General features: G+C 42.8%; 1 protein-coding gene across 2 annotated transcripts in view; it reads right to left on the bottom strand.

Annotated features, from left to right (window-relative positions):
- The window catches only part of LOC143765033 (uncharacterized), a 38,182-nt gene that overhangs the window by 7,904 nt on the left and 17,560 nt on the right, over window positions 1–12,718 (bottom strand). For both annotated transcript variants that reach the window (XM_077251269.1, XM_077251271.1), the window contains 5 exons: window positions 1,669–1,822; window positions 1,360–1,539; window positions 1,154–1,277; window positions 973–1,070; window positions 684–774 (listed from right to left, as the gene is read on the bottom strand). In XM_077251269.1, coding sequence (XP_077107384.1) covers window positions 684–774; window positions 973–1,070; window positions 1,154–1,277; window positions 1,360–1,539; window positions 1,669–1,822 — 647 coding nt within the window. The remainder of the gene's footprint in view (window positions 1–683; window positions 775–972; window positions 1,071–1,153; window positions 1,278–1,359; window positions 1,540–1,668; window positions 1,823–12,718) is intronic.

Here is a 12,718-nt window from a genome sequence, read left to right as displayed (position 1 = left end):
CGCTTTGTGTCTCCCTTTTTCCCTTCAAATATTAGAGTTACATCATGGCACAGGTGTAATGTTTTATATGTAGTTTATCACAATGCTCCTTGAAGTTAGTCGGTTTAAAAAGAAATTGAAAAGTCAAGATAAAGGGAAACTCTGTTGTTATTGCACAGAAATTCACACTTGGCCCTCATTGTACATTCAATGTTGTTGATCATAAAAGTGAAGTTTGGCCAGAAAGACTGGACCTGGTCTTGTAGGGACCGTAAGAGCACGTTCAGAAACACAGAAGGGAGAGAAGGTAGATTCATCCAATAAGATATCAGGGTTCTAGGAAGCCAACAGCATCATTACCCTCCGCTTTTTCTTACAAGCTCAAAATATTTTTCTTCAAGTGATTTTTTTTATCTTGTTAGCACAACATACGCTGTCATTTGGCTTTGCCGTTTACAGATCTGGGCAGGTGAGGATTAGCGTCTTCTAATCCCTGGGGGTAGGTGGATCCTCCAGGTTGTAAGTTCTATAGTAAAAGGCTTTCAGTACCCAAATTAATTTGAACAGTTTTGGGTGATTAAATATGTCATATTCTAGAAGAACATGGTGATTGTAGTACGGCCGACCACTACACCACCGATAAAGCAGCCACAGATGACGGAGAAGAATCTGTGACTGCTCTGCAAATAGTGGTTACTACTCACCTGGGTAACCATATGTAGGAATCTCCTCTTTACACAGATCATCACTCCTCAAATATGTCTCTGTATTATTAATATGGGTCAGATCTTCACCCTGAAACAAATATTGTAAAAGTCACAGACAGATGAAGAAGTCACATCTACGATCAGCTCTAATCCTGCCATCTCTGCCATTCTCATTACACAAGTATAAAACATATAATACTTGTGGATAAAACAAGACCCAGCACAAGACCTTCACAGCCGTCTACACATCATAGAAGAGATCTCATGACACCTTCTCTCAGTCTACCTGATGATCCTGAGTAACATTGGGATCTTCTTGTTTACAGTCCTGTGGAAGAAGAGGTTGGGGACATCTCTCTGTTGTTGTTCTCTTACTGGATAGATCTGGAGTAAACACATATAGGGACTGAATCCATTCTTTACATACAGATAATTATAGGCAGAGTGTGTTTAGTTCTGTCTATTACCTGGTGATGTGTGGGGCTGGGGAACCTTCATCATGATGTCCTTGTACAGATCTTTGTGTTTTTCTAAATACTCCCACTCCTCCATGGAGAAATAGACAGTGACATCCTGACACCTTATAGGAACCTGACACATACAATGATACCGTTATTCCCCAATCCCTTCATAGCGTTACTGTATAAAGTCCCAGCATTCCCAGCAGTGTCACCTCTCCAGTCAGAAGCTCAATCATCTTGTAGGTGAGTTGAAGGATATTTTGGTCATTGATGTCCTCATGTATCAGGGGGGGAGGTTGAGGCCCCATTATTAGGCTCAGGGGTTCTCCCCATCCCTGAGACACAGGGTCCTGGCAGCGCTCACTAGAGGTCTTCTTCACTACTGTGTAAGCCTGGTTATGGAGAGACACATTAATAAATCTCACTACAGACATCTCCAGAGTCCTCACCTCTCCAGTTTTGTCCATCTGTTATTCCCATTGATAAGAATGATGTAATGTGATGTCATCAGAATCTCTCACCTCTCCAGTAAGCCGGAAGATGATCTCTAGGGTGAGGTGTAATATCCTCTCCGCCATCTTGTCTCTGTCCATATCAATCCTTGATGGGTAATTCAGGAAAATTCTCTTATATAGAAGATCTTCATTCACTAAGAGAATCTGATATTGTAGAGACCTGAATGAGAAGATGAGCCTATGTAACATCATAAAATCCTGTGTAATAATACAATTACTGTAGATAATAAGGGAAACATATGAGCAGATTTATTATTTTACAGTATTTAGCTTTCTTCTTTACACCTACTAATAAAATCTATCATATTTTTCCCCACTCCACAAACTCGCACACCCTCGCATAAATTTTAAAAACCTTGATCTACACTCACTGTCTGAATCCCTTCTTCCTCTTACAGACATAAGTTCCTTACACAATGCGGATGCCGCAGCCACTCTATATAAGACCACAATAGCTGCAGCTCTGGAATCAGTTGCCCCTCTCACACATACCAAAGCTAGTAAAATAAATATACAGCCCTGGCACACCAGCCTGACCAAAAAACTGAGACAGGCTTCCAGGGTTGCTGAGCGGAGATGGAAAAGATCCTACTCCAATGAGGACTTCATCGCATTCAAACAGTCTCTCACTACTTTCAAGGCCACACTTGCCACAGCAAAACAAACCTATTTCTCATCTCTCATATCCTCCCTGTCTCACAACCCTAAACAGCTATTCAACATCTTCAATTCTCTCATCCATCCCCCAGCTCCTCTTCCCTCTCCACTCATCTCCGCTGAAGACTTTGACTCATTTTTCAAGCGGAAGATTGATAACATAAGAGACAGTTTTGGTCGACAACCCCCAGAGCCCTTCCTCCTAACTGCCCAGCCCTCCACCTCCAAAACCTACTTCTCCACCATTACAGAAGATAAAATCTCCACTATACTCTCAAGATCACATCTCACCACCTGTGCACTTGACCCAATCCCATCCCACTTCATCCCAAACCTCACCACAGTCTTCATCCCAACCCTAACCCATCTCTTCAACCTATCACTAACAACTGGTGTTTTCCCCTCAAGCTTTAAACATGCCTCTATCACACCTATCCTCAAAAAGCCCTCCCTTGACCCATCCTCTGCATCTAGCTATCGCCTCATATCACTTCTCCCCTATGCCTCAAAACTACTGGAACAACATGTCCATCTTGAACTGTCCACCCACCCCTCTTCTTGCTCCCTCTTCGACCGCTTACAATCTGGCTTCCGGCCACACCACTCTACTGAAACTGCCCTAACTAAGGTCACCAATGACCTATTAACTGCCTAGGCCAAGCGACACTTCTCTGTCCTCCTCCTCCTGGACCTGTCCTCTGCCTTTGACACAGTGGACCATTCCCTATTACTACAGACCCTCTCATCTCTTGGCATCACAGATTTGGCCCTATCTTGGATCGCGTCATACCTGACAGACCGGACATTCAGCATCTCCCACTCGCACACCACCTCCTCACCGCTCCCCCTATCTGTCGGAGTCCCGCAAGGTTCAGTCCTAGGGCCACTGCTCTTCTCCATTTACACCTTCGGCCTCAGACAGCTCATAGAATCTCACGGCTTTCAGTATCACCTCTATGCTGATGACACACAGATCTACATCTCTGGACCAGATATCACCACCCTACTAAAAAGAATCCCACAATATCTGTCTGCTATTTCATCCCTCTTCTCTGCTAGATTTCTAAAACTGAATATGGATAAAACAGAACTCATCATCTTTCCCCCATCTTACTCAATCCCTCCAACGGACAGTAAACGGCTGCCCACTCTCCCCACTCCCAGAAGCTCGCTGCCTCGGGGTTATCCTTGACACTGATCTCTCTTTCAAACCACATATACAAGCCCTTTCCACTTCCTGCCAACTTCAACTCAAAAATATTTCACGGATCCGTACATTCCTCACCAAAAAGAATCTGCAAAAACCCTAGTCCATGCCCTCATAATCTCTGGCCTTGACTACTGCAACCTCCTGCTCTGTGGCCTCCCCTCTAAGGGCTCATTTCCACATGCGAGGCACACGTCCGTATCTCGCATGTGGAAACCAAGCTGTGGCGCCGGCACTCAGGAGCGGAGCGTGCGGCCGCATAGGAACACATGGAGCCGCACGCTCCGCTCCAAAGTGCCGGCGCCACAGCTTGGTCTCCACATGCGACATACGGACGTGTGCCTCGCATGTGGAAATGAGCCCTAACGCTCTCACACCACTCCAATCTATTCTAAACTCTGCTGCCCAACTAATCCACTTGTCCCCCCGCTATTCCCTGGCCTCTCCCCTCTGTCAATCCCTGCACTGGCTCCCCATTACACCAAAAGACTCCAGTTCAAAATCCTAACCATGATATACAAAGCCATCCACAGCCTGTATCCACCATACAACTGTGACCTCGTCTCCCGGTACTTACCTGCACGCAACTTCCAATCCTCATAACATCTCCTTCTCTACTCCCCTCTTATCTCCTCATCCCACAGTCGCATACAAGATTTCTCCCGCGCATCCCCCCCTACTCTGGAACTCTCTACCACAACATATTAGATTCTCACCTACCATCGAAACTTTCAAAAAGAACTTGAAGACCCACCTCTTCTGACAAGCCTACAACCTGCAGTAACCATTGCTCGACCAAGCCACTGCACGATCAGCTCTACCCTCGCCTATTGTATCCTCACCTAACCCTTGTAGATTGTGAGCCCTCGCAGGCAGGGTCCTCTCTCCTCCTGTACCACTGTGACTTGTATTGTACTGTACTTGTTTTTATTATGTATACCCGTCCTCACATGTAAAGCGCCATGGAATAAATGGCGATATAATAATAAATAATAATAATATTTTTCTTTAAATATATATATATATACAGTGCCTACAAGTAGTATTCAACCCCCTGCAGATTTAGCAGGTTTACACATTTGGAATTAACTTGGCATTGTGACATTTGGACTGTAGATCAGCCTGGAAGTGTGAAATGCACTGCAGCAAAAAAGAATGTTATTTCTTTGTTTATTTTTTTTTTAAATTGTGACAAGTTATTTCAGAGGGTCATTTATTATTCAACCCCTCAACCCACCAGAATTCTGTTTGGTTCCCCTAAAGCATTAAGAAGTAGTTCAGGCACAAAGAACAATGAGCTTCACATGTTTGGATTAATTATCTCTTTTTCCAGCCTTTTCTGACTATTTAAGACCCTCCCCAAACTTGTGAACAGCACTCATACATGGTCAACATGGGAAAGACAAAGGAGCATTCCAAGGCCATCAGAGACAAGATCGTGGAGGGTCACAAGGCTGGCAAGGGGTACAAAACCCTTTCCAAGGAGTTGGGCCTACCTGTCTCCACTGTTGGGAGCATCATCCGGAAGTGGAAGGCTTATGGAACTACTGTTAGCCTTCCACGGCCTGGACAGCCTTTGAAAGTTTCCTCCCGTGCCGAGGCCAGGCTTGTCCGAAGAGTCAAGGCTAACCCAAGGACAACAAGGAAGGAGCTCCGGGAAGATCTCATGGCAGTGGGGACATTGGTTTCAGTCAATATCATAAGTAACGTACTCCACCGCAATGGTCTCCGTTCCAGACGAGCCAGTAAGGTACCTTTACTTTCAAAGCGTCATGTCAAGGCTCGTCTACAGTTTGCTCATGATCACTTGGAGGACTCTGAGACTGACTGGTTCAAGGTTCTCTGGTCTGATGAGACCAAGATCGAGATCTTTGGTGCCAACCACACACGTGACGTTTGGAGACTGGATGGCACTGCATACGACCCCAAGAATACCATCCCTACAGTCAAGCATGGTGGTGGCAGCATCATGCTGTGGGGCTGTTTCTCAGCCAAGGGGCCTGGCCATCTGGTCCGCATCCATGGGAAGATGGATAGCATGGCCTACCTGGAGATTTTGGCCAAGAACCTCCGCTCCTCCATCAAGGATCTTAAGATGGGTCGTCATTTCATCTTCCAACAAGACAACGACCCAAAGCACACAGCCATGAAAACCAAGGCCTGGTTCAAGAGGCAAAAAATCAAGGTGTTGCAGTGGCCTAGTCAGTCTCCTGACCTTAACCCAATTGAAAACTTGTGGAAGGAGCTCAAGATTAAAGTCCACATGAGACACCCAAAGAACCTAGATAACTTGGAGAAGATCTGCATGGAGGAGTGGGCCAAGATAACTCCAGAGACCTGTGCCGGCCTGATCAGGTCTTATAAAAGACGATTATTAGCTGTAATTGCAAACAAAGGTTATTCCACAAAATATTAAACCTAGGGGTTGAATAATAATTGACCCACACTTTTATGTTTAAAATTTATAAAAATTTAACTGAGCAACAAAACTTTTTGGTTTGTAAGATTTATGCATCCGTTAATAAATCCTGCTCTTGTTTGAAGTTTGAAGGCTCTAACTTATTTGCATCTTATTAAACCTGCTAAATCTGCAGGGGGTTGAATACTACTTGTAGGCACTGTATATATATATATATATATATATATATATATATATATATATATATATATATATATATATATATATATATATATATGTATATATATATATATATATATATATATATATATATATATATATATATATATATATATATATATATAAGGCAGAATATCTGTGTGTACTAGCACATGGAATAAAAAAAACACATTTTACACCTGATTTTAGGGAAATTTTGCGCTGCCCGTCTTTAACACCAGACTAAAAATACTGCGAACATTAGCACACAAAATATCCCCCTTCACGAGATTTAGCCACGAGAATTAAGACCTCTACAGAAATATAGGAGAAAATGGGTGTCTGTATGTTCAATGCAAACCTCAGTTGTTTCCCAAAAGGTCCTAAAGATCTAGACGGGACAGCAGCAAAGAGTCGCTCTTAAAGGGGCAGCAACCACATAGTCGCTAAGGTGGGCAACCTGATAAGTCGCTCTAAAGTCTGTTTTTATAGCAACAGCTGTTGCAGAAGTAACTGGGGCCTCATTTATGAGACTTGCCTCACAGTAAGATCGTTCTGGTTACCTATAGCAACCAGAGTGCATCTTTTAGCATTGAAGCTTCTGAGATAAATTGAAAGCTGAGCTCTGATTGGTTGCTATGGACAACTTGAACAGTCTGTGAGGCAGTCACACATTTTCTGCTTTATACAGGTCCTTCTCAAAAAATTAGCATATAGTGTTAAATTTCATTATTTACCATAATGTAATAATTACAATTAAACTTTCATATATTATAGATTCATTATCCACCAACTGAAATTTGTCAGGTCTTTTATTGTTTTAATACTGATGATTTTGGCATACAACTCCTGATAACCCAAAAAACCTGTCTCAATAAATTAGCATATTTCACCCGTCCAATCAAATAAAAGTGTTTTTTAATAACAAACAAAAAAACCATCAAATAATAATGTTCAGTTATGCACTCAATACTTGGTCGGGAATCCTTTGGCAGAAATGACTGCTTCAATGCGGCGTGGCATGGAGGCAATCAGCCTGTGACACTGCTGAGATGTTATGGAGGCCCAGGATGCTTCAATAGCGGCCTTAAGCTCATCCAGAGTGTTGGGTCTTGCGTCTCTCAACTTTCTCTTCACAATATCCCACAGATTCTCTATGGGGTTCAGGTCAGGAGAGTTGGCAGGCCAATTGAGCACAGTAATACCATGGTCAGTAAACCATTTACCAGTGGTTTTGGCACTGTGAGCAGGTGCCAGGTCGTGCTGAAAAATGAAATCTTCATCTCCATAAAGCATTTCAGCCGATGGAAGCATGAAGTGCTCCAAAATCTCCTGATAGCTAGCTGCATTGACCCTGCCCTTGATGAAACACAGTGGACCAACACCAGCAGCTGACATGGCACCCCAAACCATCACTGACTGTGGGTACTTGACACTGGACTTCAGGCATTTTGGCATTTCCTTCTCCCCAGTCTTCCTCCAGTCTCTGGCACCTTGATTTCCGAATGACATGCAAAATTTGCTTTCATCAGAAAAAAGTACTTGGGACCACTTAAAAAGTGGCTTTACCTGGGGAATGCGGCACCTGTAGCCCATTTCCTGCACACGCCTGTGCACGGTGGCTCTGGATGTTTCCACACCAGACTCAGTCCACTGCTTCCTCAGGTTCCCCAAGGTCTGGAATCGGTCCTTCTCCACAATCTTCCTCAGGGTCCGGTCACCTCTTCTCGTTGTACAGCGTTTTCTGCCACATTGTTTCCTTCCAACAGACTTACCATTGAGGTGCCTTGATGCAGCACTCTGGGAACAGCCTATTTGTTGAGAAATTTCTTTCTGGGTCTTACCCTCTTGCTTGAGGGTGTCAATGATGGCCTTCTTGACATCTGTCAGGTCGCTAGTCTTACCCATGATGGGGGTTTTGAGTAATGAACCAGGCAGGGAGTTTTTAAAAGCCTCAAGTATCTTTTGCATGTGTTTAGAGTTAATTAGTTGATTCAGAAGATTAGGGTAATAGGTCATTTAGGGTACCGTCACACATTGAAATTTTCATCGCTGCGACGGCACGATTCGTGACGTCGCAGCGTCGTATGATCATCGCTCCAGCGTCGTAGACTGCGGTCACACGTTGCAATCACGGCGCTGGAGCGATGCCGAAGTCCCCCGGGTAACCAGGGTAAACATCGGGTAACTAAGCGCAGGGCCGCGCTTAGTAACCCGATGTTTACCCTGGTTACCAGCGTAAACGTAAAAAAACAAACAGTACATACTCACCCGTCGGTGTCCTTCAGGTCCCTTGCCGTCTGCTTCCTGCTCTGAGTGCAGCCGTACAGTGAGAGCAGAGCGCAGCACCGCTGTCACACACAACGATCCAGCGATGTCAGCGGGTGATCAAGCGACGAAAGAAAGTTCCAAACGATCTGCTACGACGTACGATTCTCAGCAGGGTCCCTGATCGCAGTAGCGTGTCAGACACTGCGATATCGTAACGATATCGCTAGAACGTCACGAATCGTAACGTCGTAGCGATAGAAATTTCAATGTGTGACGGTACCCTTAGAGAACCTTTTCTTGATATGCTAATTTATTGAGACAGGTTTTTTGGGTTATCAGGAGTTGTATGCCAAAATCATCAGTATTAAAACAATAAAAGACCTGACAAATTTCAGTTGGTGGATAATGAATCTATAATATATGAAAGTTTAATTGTAATCATTACATTATGGTAAATAATGAAATTTAACACTATATGCTAATTGTTTGAGAAGGACCTGTATATAGATTAACTTATTAGATCTCTGATCAGTGTGACGTGATTACTAAGGGTCATATACTAAGGACTGTTTTTTAAAATGCAGCCTAAAAAACGACCATCTATTGGGCAAGATAATACAAAAGCTAAGAAAGCAAAACTGCTTCAAATAGCTGAGAGAAGTGAACAATGTGAGTCCTGGCTTGAAAGGAAATAGATGAGACTGGATGAATTAGGGGTTGCGAAAACATCTAAACAATGGTAACGTAGTCTTTAGGAGAAACAGATGAGACAGGCTGAATCAAGGGATGCGAAAACATGTGAACAAAAGGATGAATGTCATCAAAATTACCGCATACGAGATATGCAACTTATGCAAAGATGTAGGCAGGCTGACTTGAGTTTGGAAGCGCTTCACTATGACCCAAAATTCAGGACCATAGGTCACATCTGAAAGGCATATAATGCAAAATGGACGTAATATGAGAACATTGTCAAGCAAAAACTTTAAATCGGTTGGTATGTGGAGGTCAAATGGTAAAGTCAGTTTGCCATCTTTAACTCTACCTCTCAAACCACTTTTTTCATACATGTCGGGAACAACTCAAGAGTCCAAGCATTTACTGCAAATTATTAGGAGATACAATTCATCTTTCCAGATGACATCCTTAGGTACAACAGCTGGACTTAAGGAAGCTGCATTTATGCCAGATTTTAAAGTCCAGGGACAAATATATCAGAAAATAAGTTTGATGCTTCCTGTAGCAAATCATGACCCAACATTTTTACAAATTTACTGTTTGGTAGACGAACAGGTGCAAGCTGATCAATATTGTGAAACTATACTTGAGACACAAAAAGACATAGTTTTGAATTTGCAAAGATTTTTTCATCCACTCAGTCAGTTAGTAAACCTTTTTAAAACAGCCTGAGAAACAATACCAAGTGCAAAATATCCAGTTGTAATAAGAGCAGACAAGACACTGGTTGTTGAGCACAAAAGGAGATTTAATCCTCCCAGTGTTAACAAACTAGCTATTGTAATGGTTGGATGGGACTTTCTAAGCGGAGATATACAGTGTGTACGGAAAGTATTCAGACCCCTGTTAATTTTTCACTCTTTGTTTCATTGCAGCCATTTGGTAAATTCAAAAAAGTTCATTTTTTGCTCATTAATGTACACTCTGCACTCCATCTTGACTGAAAAAAGCAGAAATGTAGTAATTTGTATATATTTATTAAAAAAGAAAAAAATTAAATATCACACGGTCATAAGTCACATGCTGTCCATTTCCTTGTGATCCTCCTTGAGATGATTCTACTCCTTCATTGGAGTCCAGCTGTGTTTAATTAAACTGATAGGACTTGATTTGGAAAGGCACACACCTGTCTATATAAGGCTACGTTCACATTTGCGGTCTGCGCCGCAGCGTCGGGCGCCGCAGCGTCGCCGCATGCGTCATGCTCCCCTATATTTAACATGGGGGCGCATGGACATGCGTTGCACTTGCGTTTTGCGACGCATGCGTCACTGCGGCGCACGCGTCCGGGCGCAGAGGACGCAGCAAGTTGCATTTTTGCTGCGACCAAAATCAACCAAAAAAAGGACGCATGCGTCGCAAAACGCAGCGTTTTGCATGCGTTTTGCTGCGTTTTTGTTTGCGTTGTGCGTTGCGTCGCCGACGCTGCGGCGCACAACGCAAATGTGAACGTAGCCTAAGACCTCACAGCTCACAGTACATGTCAGACCAAATGAGAATCATAAGGTCAAAGGAACTGGCCAAGAAGCTCAGAGACGGAATTGTGGCAAGGCACACATCTGGCCAAGGTTACAAAAGAATTTCTGCAGTACTCAAGGTTTCTAAGAGCACAGTGGTCTCCATAATCCTTAACCCCTTCACCCCCAAGGGTGCTTTGCACGTTAATGACCGGGCCAATTTTTACAATTCTGACCACTGTCCCTTTATGAGGCTATAACTCTGGAACGCTTTGACGGATCTTGGCGATTCTGACATTGTTTTCTCGTGACATATTGTACTTCATGTTAAAGGTAAAATTTATTCGATATAACTTGCGTTTATTTGTGAAAAAAATGGAAATTTGGCGAAAATTTTGAAAATTTTGCAATTTTCCAACTTTGAATTTTTGTGCCCTTAAATCACAGACATATGTCACGCAAAATACTTAATAAGTAACATTTCCCACATGTCTACTTTACATCAGTACAATTTTGGAACCAAAATTTTTTTTTGTGACGGAGTTATAAGGGTTAAAAGTTGACCAGCAATTTCTCATTTTTACAACACCATTTTTTTTTAGGGACCACATCTCATTTGAAGTCATTTTGAGGGGTCTATATGAAAGAAAATACTCAAGTGTGACACCATTCTAAAAACTGCACCCCTCAAGGTGCTCAAAACCACATTCAAGAAGTTTATTAACCCTTCAGGTGTTTCACAGGAATTTTTGGAATGTTTAAATAAAAATGAACATTTAACTTTTTTTCACACAAAATTTATTTCAGCTCCAATTTGTTTTATTTTACCAAGGGTAACAGGAGAAAATGGACCCCCAAAGTTGTTGTACAATTTGTCCTGAGTACGATGATACCCCATATGTGGGTGTAAACCATTGTTTAGGCGCATGGCAGAGCTTGGAAGGGAAGGAGCGCCATTTGACTTTTCAATGCAAAATTGACTGGAATTGAGATGGGACGCCATGTTGCGTTTGGAGAGCCCCTGATGTGCCTAAACATTGAAACTCCCTACAAGTGACACCATTTTGGAAAGTAGACCCCCTAAGGAACTTATCTAGATGTGTGGTGAGCACTTTGACCCACCAAGTGCTTCACAGAAGTTTATAATGCAGAGCCGTAAAAATAAAAAATCATATTTTTTCACAAAAATGATCTTTTCGCCCCCAATTTTTTATTTTCCCAAGGGTAAGAGAAGAAATTGGACCCCAAAAAATGTTGTGCAATTTGTCCTGAGTACACTGATACCCCATATGTGGGTGTAAACCATTGTTTGGGCGCATGGCAGAGCTTGGAAGGAAGGAGCGCCATTTGACTTTTCAATGCAAAATTGACTGGAATTGAGATGGGACGCCATGTTGCGTTTGGAGAGCCCCTGATGTGCCTAAACATTGAAACTCCCTACAAGTGACACCATTTTGGAAAGTAGACCCCCTAAGGAACTTATCTAGATGTGTGGTGAGCACTTTGACCCACCAAGTGCTTCACAGAAGTTTATAATGCAGAGCCGTAAAAATAAAAAATCATATTTTTTCACAAAAATGATCTTTTCGCCCCCAATTTTTTATTTTCCCAAGGGTAAGAGAAGAAATTGGACCCCAAAAAATGTTGTGCAATTTGTCCTGAGTACGCTGATACCCCATATGTGGGTGTAAACCATTGTTTGGGCGCATGGCAGAGCTTGGAAGGGAAGGAGCGCCATTTGACTTTTCAATGCAAAATTGACTGGAATTGAGATGGGACGCCATGTTGCGTTTGGAGAGCCCCTGATGTGCCTAAACATTGAAACTCCCTACAAGTGACACCATTTTGGAAAGTAGACCCCCTAAGGAACTTATCTAGATGTGTGGTGAGCACTTTGACCCACCAAGTGCTTCACAGAAGTTTATAATGCAGAGCCGTAAAAATAAAAAATCATATTTTTTCACAAAAATGATCTTTTCGCCCCCAATTTTTTATTTTCCCAAGGGTAAGAGAAGAAATTGGACCCCAAAAAATGTTGTGCAATTTGTCCTGAGTACGCTGATACCCCATATGTGGGTGTAAACCATTGTTTGGGCGCATGGCAGAGCT

This window comes from Ranitomeya variabilis, chromosome 4 (genome assembly GCF_051348905.1).
Source record: "Ranitomeya variabilis isolate aRanVar5 chromosome 4, aRanVar5.hap1, whole genome shotgun sequence".
NCBI classification, from domain to species: Eukaryota; Metazoa; Chordata; class Amphibia; order Anura; family Dendrobatidae; genus Ranitomeya; species Ranitomeya variabilis.
This window is presented reverse-complemented; position numbering and strand designations above follow the sequence as displayed.